The sequence below is a fragment of the Pelmatolapia mariae genome, linkage group LG7 (assembly GCF_036321145.2).
Source record: "Pelmatolapia mariae isolate MD_Pm_ZW linkage group LG7, Pm_UMD_F_2, whole genome shotgun sequence".
Lineage (NCBI taxonomy): Eukaryota > Metazoa > Chordata > Actinopteri > Cichliformes > Cichlidae > Pelmatolapia > Pelmatolapia mariae.
The window spans coordinates 47,730,316-47,754,429 of NC_086233.1; the positions used below are offsets into that span (position 1 = coordinate 47,730,316).

Consider the following 24,114-nt stretch of genomic DNA (forward strand, 5'->3'; position numbering starts at 1 on the left):
GAAAATGTGAAATTTTCTGTTTGTGACCTGAAACCTTTGAGAGATACTGTATTATGTGCCCAAGTAACAATTTTTCAAATCAGAATGAGCTAATCAAGCCAAGCACCCTGGACAGTGAGCCAAGAAAGTGGGGGGTGAATATCACTTCAGATCTCTGCAGTCGTAATTACGCAGTCGTGAGTACTTGATATCTCTTCCCTCCACCTCCTCACTTCCTGGGATGAAGTAAAGAGAAGCTGCGGCTTTCCTCCGATCACAATAATCTAATCTTCATACAATTAGGAGGCAGAATGCAGCGCAGTTCAGTAGTGGGTTTTAATTACACTCTCAAACAATATTTAAACACAGGACCAACAAGAGGTGAGTGGAATTATATTAATCTGGGTGATATCTGTGTTGGCTGCAGGCCCTCTGGGAGTAACCGACACAATGTCGTATCAGTAATATGGTACGTGACCAGGTTAGGCGCCGAAATGGACGCCTGCAATGCATTTATGTGCAGCAAAAGTAGCAGCGTATGAAAATCATTTTACATCCCAGCCAATCAATAAGCAGCCATCTGTTTTAATCCAGCCCATCAGATAAACCCTGTGTGATTTCAACAAACGGTACAGTGCAGTAGAGTCGGGACTAAAACACAGCACTTCAAGGTGGAAAGGGTAAAAGCGGCTTTTGAGAACAGGCATCAAAGGGAAAGAGGGCACACTAAAGACAGAGCAGAAAATGTGAGTAGCCTGCGGGGATTTCAGAAAACCGAACAATAAAAGCGCACAATGATAAAAGCGCTTGAAACAACTGAACTAAAAATACTCTGCGGTTTAAATAACACATAAAAATTCACGCTTTATGACAGTGAGGCTCTAGCTGGATCCTTATCACAATTTACATACACGTGACAAAAAAAACCAACAACATAAAAAACCCTTGACCCCTAGGGCCTCTCTGTTAGGCTGTGTTGGTTTTTTTGCAGGTTAAACATACTGCAGACACTTTGAGATGATGAAGACGGCTGTGCGGATGCAAGTTATCTATGATAAGAATGAAAAACTGTAGAAAAATACTCCTTAACAGCCAGAGGACATTTTGGATCAAAGTGTTAAACAGCACTTCATCAACAAAATACCAACTGAGTGACATGTACAATTAATCCCAAAGCCCACTGAAGCTGCTGTGGTAGCCTAACACCTTACTAACACACTAAGGTGTTTTTCCCCTCTCCAATTTGTTCCCCATCTGCATATATCTAAGACCCATAGACATCTTTATTTTTTTATCATCATATGTAAATTGTACTGACATACTTTATAGCTCTGTAACATTTCATGTGGGCCCCTTGTGTATCAGTGTTACTCTTATCAAAATACAATTACACAGTTTAGCAGTAGCTGTATTTGTTGTGCAAATTTTAGTTATTAATTTTAGACTTTTTTCTTAACAATGCAGTTTCACAGGTTATACATTTACTCAACAACACATGAAGTCCATCTATATATATATATATTTTGTTCTTTTTATGTGAGAATATAAATACTGGTTTGTGAGGATGCACTGGTTTTCAGTATTTTAAACAAAAGTAAATGATCAGTAAATATCCACATGGTGGGAAGATCATTGTTAATGCCACCATTACTAGCTTATCTGCGAAATAAAGTCATTGTGTTCTATGTTTGAAAGGAACATTAAAGGAGATAAAGTTATCAGAATGTTAAGTTAAAACATCGACACCACTTTTACCAATATTTATCAAGTCCCAGCAGCTAGTTAGCTAACGTTAGCTTTAAGTCTTAAATTGAGAACAGATAGTTTTTTTTCAGGCAGATTCTGGATTTTATTACCTTCTGAAGAATCCAGACAAATTTCAGTCTTTAGTTCAGTCTTTAACCTAAGCCAATTGTCTGCTGGAGATAACTGAGCATCTGCAACACAAAATCAGCATTCATTTTGGCAAAGAAGTCACTTAAATGTTAAACTACTGCCATCAGCTGTTGTAGAATCTCTACTCAGGGAGCTTCTAAATCGACAAGCCATTTAAAAGATCTTCTTTAAATGCTATGCTAAGTCAAGTGTTATACATCGGATAAATCTTCATTGCCACAGATGTTGGCACATTTAAACTAAAATCACATCACAGTGTCAAGTGAGAGTGAGGAGGCGGCATTTGGCATGTTGTATACATTACCTGCTTGTGCACATACATAATGTTCTTCAGAGCTACAGGGCAATAAATATGACACTTGGACCTCGGTAAGTTTCCATGTTCGTGTGGACCAGAAAAACATGGCTCGAGTGGAATCTAAAACTTGGACGAGTAAAAGGACAGACCATTATACATATCAACCCTGAGCCTGGCCCAGTCAGTCATCTTCTGGATGGAGCTTTTCTCTCGGGTCAGGATACGAGCTGCCTTCTTCAGCTTGTCCTCATTCCTCTCAAGGTAACGCAAGCCCTCAGCCTGCAGCGCGTTGAGCTTCTCTTGGCGGTTCTCGTCTAAGGAGAAATCCTCGCTCATGTAGGGGTTGAAGCGAAAGTAAGTGTTTGGAGGAAGAAAGGCGTCGAGCATGGCGTGAACCTCTGGAGGGGGAAGGAGAAGTAAGAGTAAGGTCATAAAAGAGGGAATAAAAAAAGTTAAAACACAATTCACTTCATACTGCCTTACGAGGGGCTAGCAAAGTCAAACCTTATCTATCAGCGCTGTTATAGGATTACAAGTGTCACTGAGTAAGCGCTCAGGGCTAGAGTGTGAGGTAACACCAAGTGAAAATGTCTAGCCTGTCTATCACGGCTGTTTTCATCTGCCTTGCATGAGCAGTTTAAAATCAACATCCTACAAATGCAAACAAACAGGCAGCGGGTAACAAAACAGGCCTGAAGCACCCAAAAAGGTTTCTGTCTGAGTTCCCACAGTATTAAAACCAACCGTCTCCAAGGCTCTGCAAAACTCTACAAGGAGTAACTTATCTGGAGGTGATCTGGAGAGTTTTTATAGAGCAAATCAGTGTTAGATTATTGTGTGCTGAAAAGTTATACACAGAGACAAGAACAGCTTACTCACAAGAGATAATGCATGTGGTTAAATCAGACATGAACCTTGTTTTCATTACTTTAATAAATCACTCGTTATTCAAAATTTTATACTGTCAATCATAAACAGTTTGGTCTTGTGCAGTGAGCTGGATGCCAACTGCTAAAAAGTGTTCTACTATTTTCCCTCTGCAGAAAGGATTATTTGTTAGATAGTGATATCATCACCTTCCTAGTGAAAGTCCCGTTTACCTTTTACCTACCAAATATGGAAATCCAAACACAAAACAATAACACAAAGACTCCAGAATTGCTGCAGATCATTTCTGTGTCTTGTAAGACATCCATGTATTCACCAAACAAACTGAAACATGGAACCTGTTTGCTTAAACACAGTGTCCTGTGTTTAAGCAAACAGGTTGCACGTATATTGGATGTACAAGGTCTTTATAAAAGGAACAGCTGTTTCAAGAACGAGTGGCCCAAGGTCATTTTTCCAAAACACGTCTGAAGATATATAAAAAGTAATATTCTCCATCTTTGTCACTGAAACCCTATTAGATCTGCTTTATCTGTCCGCAACAACAAACACAGCTAAGCTTGATACACCAAAGACAAACTAGGAGGCTTGCGAGCACTAAAGCTTTTGAAAAAGAGGAAATCTGTGATAAACACTCTTTCTAATCTGCTGTTTCTAAATAACAAAAGCCCGCAAGAGAGCTAGGAAAGGGATTAATCCCAAAATACAGGACGAACAAGTGCAGAGAAGCATCTAGGTCACACACACACACACACACACACACACACACACACACACACACACACACACACTGCACCACAGCAGCAACAGGGAGGGGAACAAGCCAAATTTAGGCACAGCAGAAGTGCCCATGTCTAGAGGTGATAAGGAGACAAAGAGGTTGCCGCTACAAAGGGCCACAGTGGGATTTATCTAGAACAAAGTCGACTTGCAGTGCAGTGTTTTCTAAAACGATACCATCAAAAATCCTAAATCTCCCCCTTACAAAAGAAACAGAAACAGGGAATGATCACTGCTAATGTGCATTTATTTAATCTTCTTGTGTAGAGGAAATACTATAAACACACCTGAAACAACACTGCAAACAAAGGCAGTTCAGTTCACAGTTTTTTGTACTGCAGCCATCTTTACACTATGACTTAATCCTGTCACGGCAAGTTTCAAGTTTTCATCACTCCTTGGTTGACACAGGTGTGCTTTAGGATTTAGTTGTACATTTAGCGGCTGTCAAAGCTTTGAAACACTGGCGACCACAATAGGTCTCCATCATTTTGCGGTGCATCCTTACCTTCAGTGTCTGTAGCACTGCTGATGACGTTGGTGAGTTTTGTTTTGAGGCTTGTATATGCAGCGTTGCTTTTGCCAGTAGATTCAAAGCGACCCGTACCGAGCGAGACCACACACTCCAGAGGCGTGTCAGGCCACAAGCACTGGCACTCATGTATAGCAAGTGCTGTGGGGTTGTTAATCAGTAGACCTCCATCCTGTGAAAAAACAACAACAACAAAAAACCCCAAAGTGCTGTTAGGCAACCTGTTTACAGGCTAGGTTTGGTGTTTCATGCCAAGACCAAAGTCAGTGAAACCAAATAATTGGGGTTTGAAACCTTTCATGGATTTTAACAGTCAATAGACAAAATTTCAGAAGAACATCTGATAAAGTGAAGAGGAAAAAGAAAAAATAAATAAATCAATGTGCAGCTTTAGTGCTGCTTGTAAGTCTATTAAACAAAGAGTCCCCGCATTTCCCCTTCCCTCACAGTTTCAGTCAGACTTGCTTTGATATCGAACAACTGCCCATGAGTGCTTTCGCTTTGGATCCATATTGTACCCAAGGCAGTGGGGGGAGTAACTGGAGAGGCTGCAGAATTGTTGAATAGGCATGAGGCTGAGGGGCCGCAGGGCTGGCACCAGGATCAAACACACAAGGGCCCGTTCTCATTAAGGAAGCCGAGCTTGGTGGGGGGGGGTTGGGAGCCGCAGGGCCCCAAATGTCTAGGGACACAGTAGAGCGAATGGTGCTTGTTTACATGGCCGTGTGTACACACATGTTTGATCGAGAGCACATGCTCAGTGCATACAATAATGTGTGCATTTCTGATAGCGTGTGGCATATGTACACACACACAGAGCAATGGGGGAAAAACACCTCGTGTGTATAAATTTGAGAGTGCGATATGGAAAACTTTCCATCAATCCAACATAAAATTGCAAAGCTCTGGCTATTGTAGCTGGACTGGAGGAAAAGCTCCCGTTACAACTGAAAAACTTAATGTACAAGTTCTCTACGAAAACCTGGAGTGCTAAAGAGAATTGATTTGGCATTAGATAACAGTAAAACAAGTTTAAGGGTTTACTGACACACTTGCAGCTCAGCTATGATTTACTTAGACACAGAGTTCTCTGTGTCAACTGCACTGTCAGCAGCTTGCACTGATAAAAGCTGTGCTGACACAGATCAAGCAAGTCTGTGTGCCATCAGTTCATACTATAATGAGAAATGCAAATAAATACAATTTAAAAGATACATTTTCCATGAAAAAATAAATAAAGAAAGGCACACAAAACCCCCCAAAACATTTTAATGATATCTGAGTAGAAACAAAGGTTATGATTGATCTGTTCAGTTTGGACAAAGAGCCAGCTGCCTTTGTATTAATCATAAAGGCATTCATTGACCACAGATATCATGAGTTACAGGCTATAGCTTGTGTTGTAATAACGAATCAACTAGATAAATAACTTCTGGTTTTATTGTTGTAAAATAAAAAGTGAAAAAAAATCTTCATTGGAAGGTCAAATCACAGAGTAAGGTGGTGGATAAAGACAGCTGCAGACATGAGCAGTCATTCCTATTATACTAATTTCAAGTACTGCACACTGCCTGGAGGACACAAAGACAGTAGTTTCTACTGTGTTCTACTGTCCCGTGGATGAGTGCACAGATTCCCAAAAAATCTTCAGGCCTTTGTTCGTCCACACGGATCAAGCAGAACCGTGCATACTCACAGATGGGGAAACTAACACTTTGCTGAACTCACATTACATTTCATTACTATCACAGTATTGATATAATTATGATTATTACAGTAGTTTATATATTGCACACCAATTATTAATGATGGCATTGATATCAAGAAAAATCAAGAAAAAAAAATTTCCTATAGTGTAACTGAAAAAAACCCCACAAATTATGTATTTATTCACCCTATTATGGTCTCAATTTTTCTGTGTTTTATTTCCATTATTCAACTTGTCTCTTTGCTTAATTATTGCCGTTCTCCTCAGTGGGTTTCTTCAGTTTCACCAGACTTCAGTTCACTTTATCTTCATTGAAGCAACACCACGAGTAGGCGTGAAGTACTGACTCTGGTAAATCAATCTGGGGAAGGAATTTATTTAGAGTACCTACATGATTCAATAAAACATCTTTATTTGACACTAGTGTGTTAAACCTATTGCAGGAGGAAGCTATATACAATGCTGCTAACATTTTATCCTACCTTTTTGTATAGTTCACTTTTTCAGGCATTTTCTCATAAACAATGCAGGGGTCTAATACCACACCAATAAGCAGATCAAGAGAAAACTGACTAATTTCATGAGATATGAATGGATTTATATATCACTAAAATTCTTCTCTGCTATTTATGCACAGAGTGACAGACATAAAGATAGAAAGACACTGCCAAGCATTAAACTACTGCAGTGGTTAAAATTTAACTAACATGAAAAACTACAAAGACACGTGTGTCTAATAATCTGTTATGATAATGTATAATCAATCATTACTACGATGATCTAAAAGTTAGTTGCTGGGATAATAATTAGAGCCAGAGCCTCAGAGAGCACCATTTAACTGGCTGAGATGGAAGTCATACAAAGAAGGCTTCACTCTGTGACAGAGCATAGAAGAACTGCTGAGGTGGCCGTTTGTCCAAAGCACATCATTATGCACCAGTAGGTTGTCTGGCAGACCGAGAAATGAATCACATAAAAAAAAGAAAAAGAAAAAAGAGGAAAATGCCTGGATTGGATGTGCCCGTAATAGAGACTTAGGGGAACTTGCTGCACTGGGCACCAGTCAAACCCAGCTGGTAACAAAACAACTAAGCAGTTTTCTTATCACTCACCCCAGTGTGAGAGGCTCCATTTTCTGAACTCTGCGGCAATGATGGCAACAGTCCGGGTCCAGTTATGGCTTCTTTGTGCTTAATAGCTGGGGGCAAGTTTCAGAGGCGCAGTGGTCGCGCTTGCACACAGTGCCAGGGCATATAACTTTAAAAGCAGACTGTGCAATGGTTGTCTAAGTGAGGGACTTAATGCTTTAGCTTGTCTACATCTCAGTGCACCTGCTGGAGGAGCCCAGAGGGGGTAAAAATGGTCAAGGCAATTATGAAAAATATATTTTTTGATAGAAAGACCTATTGCACCACTGTATTCTCTCTTTTTTTTTTTTTTTTTTTTTTTTTTAAATGTCATTTGTATAGTCATCTTTTTTACGCAGCTGTCAAAACAGGCTGGTAGTACCCCGACTTTCCAACAGGAGCACTATTTAACATTATTACTGCAAAAACAACTTTTTAACCATTTAAAAATAAGTGAAACTGTGAAAAGAATGTTAAGAAGAAACAGACAGGACTATATTAAAGACTATAATGTAGTGTGTTGCAGAAAAATCTAATGAAGTTGGCATGCTTACTAGCTACTGCTTGGTTGCATTCTAATGTAATTTTCTCAAGACCTCATACATATAGTCCATCTGTCCAACACCAGAGGAGCAGATTTGCCCAGAGATCATGTTGCCCTTTTATATGCTCTACTATTTTGACCTCTTGTCCTACAGTCAAGGGCAGGAAGTCAATAAATTGAATGGCAAAAGCTAGAGCCAGAAGATGAGCGAGTCAGCTAGAGTTTGATTTTAGCCTTGCAAAGCTTACTGTACTTATGCTTCCTGGAATGCTAGGCCAGGTGAGTTTGCAAGTTGAGACTGCATAACTTCTGCAGCCAATCATCACAAGGTTTGGTTGTTGGATTATTTGAATACGACAGTACTGTAAGGCAATGGCAGACACAAACAATAGTTGCTTTGACAATAATTTTACACAAAATTTTTTTAAAAAGTGTTGCTAAAAGAAAAAAGTAGCATTACTTGATTTGTTGCATGCTATTGCAGGACAGCAGCAACTCCTAATAGACTAAGATACTCTACACACTGTTTTTATCAAAGTCCAACCGATAGAGGACTTTTTATACTAATAACGAGATCTGGCAATTTAAAAATTCAATACTCCAATCTACTGGACAACTTTTTTTTTTTTCACAAATTTCCCTAACAACTGTTACACGTACTTATTTATTCACTTGTTCACGCTCTGCCCGAGTCTGCTCAGATTAGATGACTGTTGTGTTTGCGGCTTTCCAAACCAACAGTAAAGTCGCAGAGAACCCTCTGGTGGACAAACTATGCAACATCAACACTTATAACATGGTTGAAGGGTGAAGAGTCTTTTTTCTTTAACTTTTTCCATTTTCATTCATTGGCCAATACAAATACCAATACTCTGGCTTTACCTTTTTACATCGGCAAGTACTACATTTTCACACAAAGATTCTTGAGGCCAGAGCACATCTGGATGATGAATTAAGCTGAAACTATGATCCACTTGGGACAAACTGCAAATAAGGTTGCATGCAAAATGGCCCCACTCAAGCTGTCTGTCAAACACGCAGCATGACGCGAGGCAAAGGTCACTTCCATTTACGAGGATTTAGAGCTGTAATGCTGCTTATACTCGAAATGACTCAATCTCACTGTAAACAGGAATGCCATGTGTCTACAGACTAATGTCCTCAGAGAGTACACCCCTGTCAGTAGCAATCATCTGACCGACATTTAACCCCCTTTGAGGTTAAATTTTCTATCAGATAAAGAGGAATGCCAACTCTGAATTCTGGCTTTCATAGAGGCTTAATGATTTCCTGTGACAGTGTTTGAGTCTTTCTTCCGGTGTTATCCGTTAGTTACTACTCTGAGGATCAAAGCTCGTTTAGCCTCGCCTTTGCCCTTCAGGGTCTAATGGCTAATTCACAAATGTGCTCATCACTTCTATGAGTCTGTATGCAAATATACCAAGTTTTCACCTAATTGGGGCTCCCACACCCAAGGGGACATTTTTTCAAAAAACCGAATGGCTTTAAAAAGATGTTGTTCTTACAGTATATTCTGGAATAAAAATTTCTCTCAGTTAAATGAATAATATTGAGATTTGCATGATTTATTTACACTGCTGCTTAAAAAAATGTCTCCACTGTCATTAACTTTTGGGAGCTTATCTTCATTGTGTCAGTTTAAGCTGCATTAGAGGGGGAAGAGCTGATTTGAATAGCAAAGAGGTGCTATCGTGAGATCACTAAAAGTCATTTCACGCCCCAATGTATGTCAGCTCCCATTAGCTGGGACAGCAAACTTCATCCTATTCATCCAGCCTATGCGCCTCAGCATCCCTCTCCCTCTCTAACCCGTGGGTAAACCTTCAATACTCATTTGTGCAAGGGTTCATTATGAACGACCACAACACAGAAAAGGAGGGAGCGTCAGCTTAAATCTAAATGAGGTGAACCTTTTGAAATAGAGCCTGGTGTAGCATTCAAATCTCAGCTCCAGGGAGAAGCTTTAGTCATTACACTTTCTTCTTTTGCTCCTCTGACAGGGATGGACTGAGGAGCACTAAGCTCTGTAGTAATTTGTTATGACGCCCTGCCAATGAGGCTCCCTTCTCACAAATGATTAATTAGGGAAGAATTACATAAGTCGTGGACATCCGATTACGTCTGTCACAATACCAGAATGTTTTCCAGAGATGGTCGTTCACTTGATAAGCAGATAATTAGGCTGCCAGAAAAACAACAAAACAACTATGAATCTTCCAAATCAACTCATACCATTTGCACACAAAAAGAAGCCATCCCCGTCACTGCCTGTGCAATCAGAGAAATAAATCTGCTCATTGACCAAAATGAATTCCCCAAATGGTTTCCAATACACATAAAAAGCATCATTGTGATCTGCAAGGATGGAACTGAAACGGTGTGAGCACCAGTCCTAAATGGTGGCCAGGTCAAGTCAAAGGGCTTCATGCCATATTAAGTAATTCCATGGACTAGCTCTTCACTTGACCTTATAGCTTTATGGGCCCCTCAGGTCACCGTGAGGTTCAAATCATCTTCCCAGGCTATAAACAGAAGAAGGACTCATCTGTAAGGGTGCCAGCTTTGCCCCCAGGCAGCCAAAACAATTGAGATATACTGCGGACAGTTACCTTTTCCCACACGTTCTGTGAATACATGGCCACACATGAACACCCAATATTGAAACAATGAATCATCCCTGTCGACCGCAGCCACTGAGATTAAACTGTGACAACTCATGAAGTGATATAAATGCCTTCAGAAGCCCTCCTCCATATTTACTCAGCCTAAAGTCACTCTAGGCGTTATGCACATATTTGACAGATTCATATTAAAAAGCATGATTTCAAAACTCATCCCCTGGACAATTTAGACTAAATTCCCCTGCTGTTTTGCTAAGAGGATGATGGAAGACACACCTCCGTGACAATATATTGCAACGCGAGGTTTAAAGCCGTGAATTCTTTCCAGGGTGTGCAATAAAGAAGTCATCTGAATGTGATGCGCAATTGTGAAAAGGCGAGGGAGGTCAGAGACGAGGAAGATTTGCTGAAGCTTCCACACAGCAGTCAGTCAACATAATAAGTGGACCAGCATAATCCTCAAGCAAGTGTGCCAGCTCAATCAAGTGTTTGTGCATGTGAGAAAAAGTGTGTTCTACAGAAGAAAAGAAAAAAAAAAAAAAAAAAGAAAGCGGCCATTTGAGCAAACAGAGGTGATGTGACAATCAGAGGTGGGTGCTAACAAGTTACATTTTCTGAGCTATGTGCACTTGAGTAACTTTCAAGTAAAATGCACTTGTTAGAGGAGTTTTAATGAAGCATAGGTTTCACTCTCACTCGAGTCATTTTTTGCAGAATTATCACTCCTACAACTCTATTATGCTTGACTATTTTACTAATTTTACTATTTATCTGCTGCCCTTCTATTAATGATGACTGCTACGACTCTATTCAGAACAAAAAAAAAAAAAAATAGCCAAATTAGTCATAACATTGTATAATATTGCATTTAATTCCATTTAATTATAATTATAGCACTTTTGAATTTATCCAACACCACTGGCAGGTCTGATTAACAGAGAACTGCAGTGCAGTAAGTGAATGAGTGAGCGCTGCTCTGAAGTCAGTGCGTGTGAGAAGTGAAGGAACAAATATGCTGTTTGCAGAATTTAATAAAATTAACAATGAAATATCACCTTATTATGTCCCATTGAGCCTCAATGAGACATGAGACAGTAGAAAATAATATCGCCAATCAAAAATGTCAGATTTACTTTCTTATTTGGCTACGAAAAGTTTTCACATATGCCTGCCTATCAAATCAGAATTAAGCAGCTCTCATTGTGCGTCACACTGCTGCGCTCATTGTCATTATTTAGTGTCTGTTTTATGAGTTGCCATACTTTAATCAAGTGAACTGTGTGGCTCGCATCAGTCTGTGTTATGCTGAAACCTATTCACACCCTTTTTGCTATTACAATAATGAACTGATTCATTTAGTTTAAAGCTTTATTCTCATATTGTATTTTATCACAGTAGCCGAGATGCATTTTAGCTTTTTTATTGTTGTAATTTTATTACGCTGTCTGAAACAGGTCTCTTTTGTAAACAAGACATTGATTCTCAATGGGATTACCTGCATGAATAAAAGCTATATCAAAAAATAAATAAAAACTAAAGACAAAAACTTCTTTATTTGCATCTTTTATGTGTTTTCATAAGGCAGCTCTACTTAGGTACATTCTTGGAGCCACTCAAGCCACCCCTGTTAAAAATGGGAGATGGGACTTATCCTCAAAGGACAAAGATCCTGAGTCAGTCTCAGAAGAGGAAGCTGTCTGCAGCATGGCTAAAATGTGAGCTCCATCCTCTAACAGTCTGCAGGCCAAGTTCCCAGGGCTTAACATGGGAAGAGCAAGCAGGGATGAGTAAGAGTTTAAAAGCTCTGATTCACACCCTGAATCTACAACATCTCCTCTCTGCTTCATATGAGTTAGTGCCATATACAAATATATAATTTATGACCAATAATTCCATCTCCAGAGGCCTTTAAGAGGGGAAAAAAGAAAAGAAAAAAAATGAATTAAAATGTTAGGATCTCTTCAGTCGCACCTTAGAATGCCATTTAATTATGGCAGCCCCTCTGCCTTTTTCACGTCATTCATAGTCACAGATGCCACATTTAATGCCTTCCTGTACTAATTTATGTCTACTCCCTCGTTCATTAGTGACAAATACGTATGGGAGGGCTGATGTGACCTATTCATTTGTGGCTGAGTGAAGCCTTTCGGCTGAGCATGGTGCCACGTTGGGGCTCCAAGGGGTCGCACTGGGGGTGGTGGTCCACTAGTCCAATGTCTCCCATCAAATGCTGGCAGGGGTGGGCACAAAACAAGCTCCCATTCCTTCCCATCGCCTTAGGAGACACCATGGCAACTAGGCCAAAAAAAACAAAAAATGGGTCCTCCTCACCATTCCTGTCATGCCCTGGCATCCACTGTGAAATGTCTGAAGTCTTTTACTTCTGTGTTCTTTAGAGTCAAGATAACTGAGCGAGCTTTAATGTGGAACATGCGCCTCCTCTCTCCCTTCATCTCATCTATCCCCCACCCCACCTCTTTTTCCCTTGTTCCCCCCTCACTAAAGGATGCTCTCCACGGCTATGGTAGTGAGTGTGAGGCTTTGATAATGCCATGGCTCTGCTTCAAGGTCTCGCTCCAAGTTACAATTTTCCCAGTGTTAGTAGAAAGAATCTATAGAATCTAGGTGCTTCTCCATCAGGTTTCCATTCCAGCCTGCAGACTCACAGAATCATCAACAAACACTCATCTGTCTTCGAAAGCTGCTTGAGAAGTCCAACCTTCGTTTAGCACATGCCGTTACAACTCTTGCGTTCGCTGTCACAAAAGGTTGATTGTCTGAGGGCTTGAATTAAGTGGGAAAGTCTGTGGGCGTCGGTGGAAAAGAGCGAGATGACTCTCTCTCTAGGGAATCCTGACATCATACACACAGCATGTTATGTTCACAACTGGTCTCAAGCAGGCACCAAATAAGTCATCAGACTGGGTGGCATTTTGAAGATGGCCAAACATTCACATGGAAATTAGAGAAACCGTATATGAACAGGAGCTTGTTACAAGTCCTGCTCTTGGATTTTACTGTGTAATCATAATTAGAAACTCATTAAAATTACATCTGAACTATCATCACTCAGGTTTCCATTAGCTTGAGCAAAGTAGTCTTTGCTTCAGCAAAGAAAACTGACAAATAGATGAGGATAGAATTACTAGCCCCTCTATAAAAAAGTCATTTTTTAAAAAGTATTTCTAAAGTGCTGTTAAACATCTGCTGATCCTCTTCTGCTTATCCTTCTCAGGATTGGAGCCCATCCCAGCTCCCATAAGGCAAAAGGCGGGGTACACCCTGGACAGACTGCTGTTAAGCGCTTTGAGAACTTTTCCAAACATCCTGGTTTTATTTTGGATGCTTCTATTATTTTTATTTTGCACACACAAAATTTTTTGATTTGACAAAAATCCAAAATTCCAGGGTCAAATTCTTAGCCTCCCAGATGCTAATAGTTAATTCTGTACCCTTCTTGCTGGATAATAGCCTGAAGTTATGTACTAGTTTTCAACAAGTTTCACCTGAGTGACCCAGCCCATTCTTCTTTGGCGAACCTCTCAAGCTACTCCAGATTTGTTGATCTTCTGGCATGAACCTCAGGTTTTCAGTTCACCCCACAGATTTTCATTAACATTCAAGTCAGGGCTTTGTGCAGGCCAGTCAGAAATGTTCTCTTTCGTTTCTGGAGGTAGATCTTCACCAGTAGCGGCACATATTTTGTGTCATTGTGTTAAGAGACAAAGCGATGAACTGGACCACATTTTGCTGCTGACTGCTGGAGATTTCCCTTTCAAAATCTTCACACATCCTGCTTTCTTCTTGATTCATTCATTGAGCAGATTCCTGGTTCCAGATGCCCTGAAACATCTCCACAGCATAATACTCCCACTACTGTGGGGACGCCGTTGTTTCGATTGTACCCCTCTCCTTTCCTTCTCCAGATATAACCACTTTCATCTTATCTGACCAAAGGACTCACTTCCAGTATACAAAATCTTTCTCCAGGTTGTTCTTGGCATACTTCAGTTTGACTTAAAGGTGTCTCTCAGAAGTAGAGTTTTGTTTTTGCAGCCCATTCAGGATTCCAGTGGCTGTCATCTTCGAGACTACAACACCTGTCTTGGTCAAGTCTTTCACTAGTGTGTTGGCAGTTGTTCTGGGGTCTTTAGACAAATCTATCACTATGTTTCTTGACAGAGTTTTTGAAATCTTTCACTTCCTACCTCTGCTGGGCTTGTTCTATACTGTGTGGCTCTCTTTTGAATTTCTTCATGATACTTCACACTCTAGTTGACATTTGGAAACACTGTGACTGTAACTTCATATATCCATCTCCTGTTTTTCAGGGGGCTAATAATATTGACCCTGGTAATTGAGTTTTTTTCTGATACTGTGTGCAAACAGATATCATTTATTTTTTCTATAGAAACTAGTATGGTAGGAAATGCAATGTTAAAATCCCTTGCTAATAATTTTGTCCTTATCTGTGAGTCTAACTTCATATGATGTCTATATCAAAATCAACATAATCCAAATTTACCAAAAAGATACCATGAAGCCTTTGATACACTAGGATTAAATTAAATTGACTGATTTGGGCAAGTTATTTTATCCTCTTACATCTCAATAGATCTTAAAATTTGAAATGAAAAATCAAAACACGGAATTCGGGTGAGGTAAATCTCAGCTTAAACAGCATGAACTCAGTGTCTCAGGAACCACAAATAAAATGTGCTTTAAAATATACACGTTTGGTAGCCAGACATATCCTGGTGTTACATACAAATGTAAGTCATCTTCAGGATAGTAAATACAAGTAAAAACACTCCCAAAACTGCAAGAGCTGTGCAAACACTCCGTATGCACATGAATTCTCAGTCAAGGCCTTTGAATATTCTTCAGAGATTTATTAGGTTAAAATTAACCCTAGCTCATGTTACCAAGAGCTCTTTCTAATTTTACTCAGTTCTTCAGTTGGAATTTTCTCTTGACAGACTTGAAATAAAAATAAAACAGCTGTAACTGATTTCATGTCAGATGTGTTAAATATATTAAACTACTGATGGCGTCTCATCATCTCAAAGTACGAGGCCTCCTGCTGGCCGCCAACTAAGTGATTTTGCAAAAGCAGTTCCATAATTAGATTGTCTGTATTTTCTTTCCAATGAAGCAGATGTAGCAGTCACACAGTTTTGTGTGATGAGGGAAGCTCTGGATTGGGATAATTTATGCATCAGAAGGAGACCTGCTAGACGGCATGCTGGGGAAATCTCCCACTACAGGTGGGTTTTCATCATCCAGTCTCTTTCATTCTCTCCCCCTGCACTTCATTCACCTGCACACCTAACACAGCTTCCAATTAGGAGTGCCGGAGCTCGCCCGTGTGGGATATTGCCTTTGATGTAAATACACTCTCATTCACGTGTGATGGATCTACACTAAGTTCATCAGAGTCTGTTCATCTGTGTTTTTAATGTAAATTTAAGGAGATTCCCACACTTGTATGTGGCAAATCAAACACAGGCTACGTCAACTGAATACTTAGACTGTAGTGGAACATTATTCCCCACTTTATCCCACCTGTGTTTTTGCCTTTTTAAAATAAGTAGCATGACTACTCTAAATAAAATAAAACAAGACATTTACCCAGTTTCTGGTGTGACTTTCCTCATAAGGTTTCTTATATCGTCTGTGCCTTCTGCCATTCCATTTGCTTAACAGAGCAACCTCTGTTTTCCATTACAGAGGCTTAATAATTTTGCTGATTTATTGATCAGCAAAATGGCAAAATGGACTGGCGGTTTGTTATGTTGCTGATGGCTAATGCGTACCTGTTTAGTGGAGATGGATTTAAGTGCGTCTCACGATGACTCTACCCCTCATTCTTCTGTCAAAATGTAGCTGACTGGAAATAAATACTAACAGAAAGGAAATAGAGTTCCTCCCTCTCACTTGCTCTGCAGAGAATTTTTCTCATTAGAATTCTCAAAATCCTTCGAAACTCTCCAGCACTGACACTGACTGTGCGGGGCATGTTAATCTAGAAGACCAAGACTAAAAGCTTTAATACTGCAGCAGCGGACTGCAGTTGAAAAAAAAAGACTTTGCATGAACACCAAATATCAGCGCAATTCTCAGCTGGCCAGCAAAGGTCTTTCAATAGGGCACGCTGTACAAATTCTGTGACAACAATGACTTCTGGCTAAGTGCATGAAGTACGTGTAACACTCTGACTGTCAAAATGTTGCTGAACAGAAGTAATTATAGGATGTGGACTAGAAAAACTTTACTGGAAAAATCTGTTTTCCCTAAAATGACTATAAACCCTGAACTATTGGTCAAATTATACAAACTGTATTCATGTTGAACCAACAGTACAGTTTATATGCCAAATCTGAGGCTATTCGTCTACTAAAACTAAGCTAAACATGAAAGAACATTTCAATTAACTCAAATAAAAACAAAAATACTGGCGGCCACCAGCGGCCCTCAGCCTCCAAGTAGATACAGCAAAGGTATAAATTATAAAATCCTATGTTGCCTCATTCTCGCATTCATATAAAACCAGCTAAATTAAAAACTGACATAAATAAAAATGTCAGTTTGGCGAAATTTGTCAGTACAGCCAGTATCAGGAGGATTTCTCACTTCTCCACATCACAGTAATATGTTTGGTGAACGTTTTAAATCTGCCTCAGTCAAAAGTTACCCATAAAAGGAAACTGAACACTGAAACTAGTAAAAACTATTTTTGAACAATGAGAGGTAAACTGAAACAAGCTGTCTCTGAAATGAAGTGAAAAAGAACTAAATTAAGAATGAAAAGCTGAAAAAAAAGAAGGAAAATCAATTTTAAAAATCTAAATCTAAACTGTGAAACAGCTCATCTTCACACAGCGTTCCATACACTCCGCAGGAATAGTGTAACAGCTGTGAATGGGACTGACCTGGTGGAGATCATTCCCCAAAGGGAACTCCTGGAAATACCCGGGGGCTGCTGATGTGGCGCGGATGGCCTGCCAAAGCTGATGCTGGCAGCCCCCAAGGTAGTGTGAGCGCATCCCAGGCAGCAGGTTGTAGTTCCTAAAAACATATGCCTTCAGAGGAGTGCCCCGATTCACAATGGTGCTCACAGCTGCCACCTGTGGGTGAGGGCATCAACATACAGGGTGACTTTCTTTTTCAGTGTTAGGCTGTAGTTGAACAAAAGCAGACGAGAAACGCAGGCATAATATCTAGGTCGACATTCTGACAGATCAATTTTATGTCATCACTGAGCTCTGAGCCTCAGAGGAGACATGCTGACATCTGAAAAGCATATATACTTCTTTAGGCCCACTTTCTTATGGCTTTAGAGCCTATTTTTATCTGTCAAGCAGAAAAGAAATGTGAGGGAACTGGAGAAAGAAGGTTTCTGAGTAATATACAAGTAAACAAGGTGAGGCAAAAAACACACTGGGGCGATAATGAGTCAGACCATCTCATAAAGCTCACCTTGGGGCAGTCAGGGTTTCTTGAAGTCTCCACCATGAGGTGAGAGCCCATTTTCTCTCTGTGGAGGTTCACAAAGGTGATGTTATTTTCTAGTTTAGAGGGTTTAGAGTAGCATAATGACTAATGGTAAATGAGTTCCCTTCAAAGGAATGCTGACTATGATTAATCATACAGCAATCTTTATTCTGTAATATAGCTTTCAGACTTTTTCAACAAGCAGCTGTTTTTGTGGGTTTTTTTTTTTTTTTTAGGCATTTCTGTATTTTAATTGCTCCCATGGCTGTCGAAGATCCATTGTTGTTGCATGGCACCGCAATAAAGGAGAAAGACAAGGCACTCATCTAGACACTGATCATGAACTATAACAGCAAAACTCACTTGAGAATGTTCTCCCACGCTTCACTGTCATAGAAAGCGTGGTTCCAGCCCATCTTCATGGTGCCGACAAACACATTCTGCTTGAAAATATCTGAGCCCAGCTTTCGGTACAGATCATCACACTCTTTCAGAGGGATCTGGAACATGCCTAGCATGAACCCGAGCACAGCACCTGAGTTACAACAACCAGAAACATTCAAATGAGAGTGACTGAGATGTACTGTTAATTGAACTGCTGTAAACAGGAGGTAGAGGAGGTTCAGACAATCCTTTGAGAAAGCATCGAGGCACAGCTTGTTCTCGTCCTCAAAGATGATGTTCATACAGTAATGAACCAGGTTTACTGGAAGGAAACTTACTGAAGGATCATCTGTTATAACCAGATGCTTTGGAGATCAGTTTACAGGATGTGAATAGGAATAACATGGTTAGAAGACTGATCAAGTATCCCCAACAGGATTAGCGAGTCACAATGGCACAATGTGGGCAAAAGTGCCGGATGTGGCCCCAATAGGTTTCTAAATGTGTGAGAACACCATTTGATTTAGGAGGCGTGTTGTCACATTTGACAACTCTCACTAAATCTGAAAATGGAGTATAACCAGCTGGTGGAGATTAAAACATAACTGAGAGAATGCTGGACAAACAGAAACTTCTAACAGTGATTAAAGCCCAATGTGCTTTGCAAATAAACAGCAGGCTTTTAATCTATTTTTAATCAGTTTGAGGTTGGTCCACAGCTCCCCCTTGTGGTGATTTAACATCAAGGAAGCACCTAATGTTCTTGACAGTAAAATACTTGTAAATTTTATGAATTCATTTTATGAATTTAAAATCAACTGTAATGAAAGCAAAATTAATTGTGCAATTGTACAATATTAGTTCTCACCCAGACTGAGAGGAAAGGGGCTGCTGGTGAAATTGAGGTCAAAATTCAGAGCAGAGCAACAAATAGGTCAGTGCTGCCTGTACTCTGCTAAGTGTTGCACTTTGTTCAGATAATCCATATACATGCCTCTGACTATACAGAAGTAGGGCAGGAGGACAGCGTACCTGTGCTGACACCACAGATATAATCAAACAGTTTGTAAGTGGGTTTCCCAGTCAGGGCTTCTAGCTTCTGTAACGTCTGAAGGGCAACAATTCCCCTGAAAGTAGAAAGCCAGACAAATACAGGGATACATGCATGAGACGTTAGTAACCAACTCTTCATCAAGAGCACAAGATTTAAAGACTAATAGAAGAAGTGTACAACCTTTGACACTATAAACTTGATATCATCAACTCATATCTTAAAGTAAAGACGAGTGTGGGGGCAGGGGAGTGGAGCCGAGCGTGTACCTTAAACCTCCTCCATCTATGGACAAGATCCTTATTCCTCTGCCTTTGACAGGTTTATGATAGCCAACCAGAGCGAGTGCTTCTCTAACGGCTGCTCTCAGACCCGGATCGTTAGCCTGTTCCAGACGGAGGAGGCAAGGGATAACGTTCTCCTGACAAATACAAACATAGCATGACAGTCAGCACCGGAAACAGAAAATGCTGTCAATTCACCATGAAGTGGTGTGGACTAGAAACTGGGAATGTAGAGGTAGGATAGAATTTAACGAGAACCGTCTCTCTGTTACGAGACGTAGCTGCGCTCTCAAAACCAAAACTTCAATTCATAACGGGTGAACAAATATCAAAACAAGCAAAGTTCAGGCATGCATGAATAAACAGTCTTCTTTTTGATCATGCATTATATTCTCCTTGTTTTGATAATGCATCATGATTACTTCTTGTTAGATTTACTCTTTCCTTGTATTTTTCACCCCGCATCCCATCTAATTCTGCTGCCTGATATCAGTCAGCACATAGTTACATAAACCAGGGCACAAACTATGGACGCTTACTGAATCAGAGGTCATCCCCACTGTTTCCATGAAAAAGGCTGAAACCAGTTTCGCTGGTTCACCGGTCATTTATTCAGACTGAATTTAGCGAAGAATACACAGTGCAATCAATTTGCAATGAGAAATTAATGCTGACCTTCGTTGTCATGGTTAAAAATGGATGGGGGTCGATACTGGTGTGACCACTGCACATCTGTAAAACCTTGATCATAAATAAAACATGACAGCTAAAGGTACTGCAAACAGACTGAGCAATGTGACCAAAATAAATGATGTCTGAAGAGATTCTTTTTTCCCCTCCCTCACAGCATGAGTGCATGAAGACTCAAATATCATTACATTTATTTCCGTAGCCATTTGCAAAGTGAGGCTCTCAACAATATGTGAAACCAAAAACTGGATTTACAGAGAAAAACAACCTTTGGTTTAAAATACTCTAGATTAGTATCTGTGGTATCACTGATGTGACATAAATCTATGTAACAGTGCGCAGTCTGCATTTAGAGCTGTGTGTAACCTGCTGAGCGCAGCTCACAGACTGACATTTTGCAAGCATCGGAAAATTTTCAAATACAATCGGAAAGCATAACGTATATGATTCTCATGCTAATGCTGCAGAAGTTCAGCAACTGACCATACAGCATATACAAACCGTACATACATAACATGGAAATTAACATGCAAATAAAAAGAATCATGCTGCTGAAAACAGTTTTGACAACAATGTCAGCTCTATAAAAAAACAAAACAAAACATCACACACTTGTGGATGTTAATCTGCTGGAAAATGAAAAAGAAAAACCATCTTTACGGTGTAATGCAATTGGCTGTTGTTTGTTGCCAAGCACGCCGCACACACCCACACAGTGTTTCTGTGTTTTCAGCTCTTTATTTACAGTTTTGCCTTTTCAGGCTGTTGTTGCTGGCTGGTTCGCACACTTGCTGCGACGATTGCTCACCCGCAACTGTCTGCTTTCAGTTCCCTCATCCTCTCGGATCCTGGCGTGCCGCCCAAATAGGGGAGGCATGATCTCCAGCTGTGTTGGTCAGTCTCCCCTGGCACTGCCCCATAAACCCACTGCACCACCCCTCCCCTGCAGCTGAGCCACAGACCACACCTCGCCACATACTGCTAAATATCTCACCTTCACTGCAACGCCACGAGTCTCTGGAAACTCCAAGAGGTGGTAACTTAAGTCCTCCACCCTGTTGATATAGACCTTTACATCTGATGCCCTGTGGAGAGCCTGAACCAGTGCCCGGGTTCGATTGTCCACACTCACCCTTGCAATAATCTGTGACATAAAAGCAAAAAAAAAAAAAAAAATACAGTACATTAATTCCTCACTAGGCAGATATGATGGTTGCGGCGAATATTATGTATGTGATTGATATATTATTTAATATGTTATAATAATATTTAAGACCATGTATGTTATGCACATTTAAGTCAATCCAGCATTGCCACAAACTAGATGTCAGACTTGCTTATATCTCCACAACATAAAGGCCCCCGTAAGCCTATAAAGCGCCCTCTCTCTGTGGCCCTGTAACTTCTCAAGGGGGTTATTTTTGAATATAGCTTCCCAGAACTCCCAGAACAGCAAGTCGACATCCTTCCAGCAGACATATAGAATAACAAGGGCGCTGGTCAGAGTTTGAATTGTGGACACTCTGTTGTATTACACTATACTATACTGGATCATTTTAATATGCATATAATGTTTCACTCAAACACAGACAAAAAGCGTAACCCACATAGACAAAATCTGGGACTATTGAAAAAAAGTTTATATTGAGTAGAATGAAAGCAGAAAGTCCTATAGCATACCCGTAGGATTCTCAAGGAACAAGTTATTAAAAATATATGGCTTACTACAAAAGGAAAAATTTATGAAAGAAATACTGCTGTGCTGTAAGCCCTACCTTTTCCCTTTGGTGCAGAAGTTTCTTGGCTTTCTCCTCCGCAGCCTTCTGCTCGTTACTAACCTCAGCCTGTTTCACTGACACGTCCTCTGATTTCTTTTCCTCCAGTACAGCGCTCGTGGACTCTCCTGTTCTGAACTTAGGAACAAGAGGTGCTATGTAGTTCCCAACAAATGCCTGCACAGTTGGAGCTGAATAAGACAGGTACTGTCCTAAACCCCTCTTTGGGGGAGCAGGGTCTTTCTTATCAGACACCGGCATGAGGTCTGAGGTTTGTTGATCCTGAGAGGAAGTGGAAGAGCTTTCAAGATGCTCTTCTTTCTTGTCCTGAGTGTTTATGCTGCTGCCAAAGTATGAGTTGACATGATTTGCTACATAGGTGTAAGTCTCACCCAGGTTCACTGAAAAGGTGCTCGGATGGAAGAGGTCTGTGGATTGTTTGGGCATTGTGCTCTTGCTCTCCAAATCATTCAGCGAAGGCTGGAGCTCCTCTTGCCTCCTGGAACGAGTAGCTTTGACACCAGGAGCAATACGTCTCAGTTTTTTCTCCCTCGGTTCAGTTACAGTTGGGACTGTAGCAGTGACAGTCTCTTGGGTAGAAGTCTGAGTATGAGTGGAGGTAATGGAACTTGTATCACATGTGGCAGAAGTGGAAAGGGACGGATTGGCAGAAGATCTCTGAACAACAGGTTTCTGAGCAGTTGATGCTGGAGAGAGAGCAGTATTAGAAGGATCGTAAGTGGATGTGACTGTATTCTCATCAGGTTTGGGCCTTGTCTCAACACTGGCTTCAGCATTTTTATCAGCCTTTAAAGCATTAGGTTTGAGTCTGGAGATCTTTGACATAAGCTCTGTATGTGTCCCACTCACAGCTTTGGAAACTGTGTCCAGCGTGTTCCTGACACGAGACATATGTCGGCTCAGGCCAGCAGACCACTTTGAAGCTGAAGTGTTCAAATACAGGGTGCTGGTGTGGAGGCCAAGCCGATGTCTAACTTGGTTACCTTTAAAGAACCCCACCTTGCGACCCTTGGCCCTCAGGTGGTGAATGTGCCTCCAGCTGAGATAGCATTCCTTATGGAAAACAGGCTGCTGTGCATGACTCTTACAGTGAAACGCACCACACAAAGGCAATGATGCTGCTGGTTTGTGAGCATGGGACTGCCATATAAGCAATGCTCTACTTATTTTCACCCAGGTATTTGAAGCCCATCTGTGATTCATATTCTTTCAGTCCACGAGGGTTTAACCCATTCGAAGAAATATCAAGAGTACACCCGTGCTTTCCCCATTCATTAACCTGGTAATGAAAAAAAAAGTTTACATCACCACTACATACACCCAATATAGGGAAACACTGTATAGAATTAATAACCACAGAGCGTAATGCTATATCAATTCTGTCATTGTATCACACACTGTTTATATTAAATTGTTGACTTAAATTTGCAAGTCAATAAAGCCCTTTGGAATGAATCGATTTAAAAATAAAAACGAGAGAAATTATTTTTAAGAATTGCATAACAGAAAAAAAATACCAAAAGAGTTCTTGTTAATCTGGTGTTTGAGTATCGCTCAACTTTTAACAAGCACACTATTTCATTAACTGTCACAGGTGAGAGGACAACAGGTTCACTTTTAACTATGTCAACATCAGCAACTAGCTAACAGAGTACCGCTAAACGCTAGCTTTTATACAGGCCGCACACAAAACAACAAGGCATACCAGTCCTTTGTTTTGCTGTTTCACGAGAGACCAGATTCACTTAATCCTTGTATTAAACGGCCATCCTTGATTAACCATAACACAAAAGCATAACACCTTACGGGAGTGTAATAGATCGCTCGACCCGATGCCTAATTTCCAGAGTGATGTGACATCAACAGTCGAAAGAAAAACAATGGTCACATGATCCTCCATCTTCGCTGCGATTGGGCAGTTGTCCTTTGGTCCTTTAAATAGTTTCTGTTGATTGGTTGAGCAGATTCTCTCCACCATTGACGGCTGCATAGGGTACACTTAATATGCTTTACGGTGTATG

General features: G+C 40.5%; 1 protein-coding gene across 3 annotated transcripts; it reads right to left on the bottom strand.

Moving 5' to 3' along the window:
- Positions 1 to 309: 309 nt before the first annotated feature.
- Positions 310 to 23,990, bottom strand: LOC134631227 (calcium-independent phospholipase A2-gamma-like). Of its 3 annotated transcripts, none has more exons than XM_063479355.1 (10): positions 23,900 to 23,990; positions 22,073 to 23,372; positions 21,292 to 21,441; positions 19,593 to 19,744; positions 19,305 to 19,399; positions 18,252 to 18,423; positions 17,874 to 17,931; positions 17,327 to 17,521; positions 4,350 to 4,545; positions 310 to 2,571 (listed from the first exon to the last, which is right to left on the bottom strand). In XM_063479355.1, the coding sequence occupies exons 2-10, from the start codon at positions 23,294 to 23,296 to the stop codon at positions 2,294 to 2,296; spliced, it is 2,520 nt and encodes an 839-aa protein (XP_063335425.1). In that variant the 5' UTR covers positions 23,297 to 23,372; positions 23,900 to 23,990; the 3' UTR covers positions 310 to 2,293. The 3 variants fall into 3 exon arrangements, with proteins under 3 accessions (XP_063335425.1, XP_063335426.1, XP_063335424.1); XM_063479356.1 differs by having other exon boundaries at positions 18,252 to 18,399; positions 23,799 to 23,947; XM_063479354.1 differs by having other exon boundaries at positions 23,799 to 23,947.
- Positions 23,991 to 24,114: the final 124 nt, after the last annotated feature.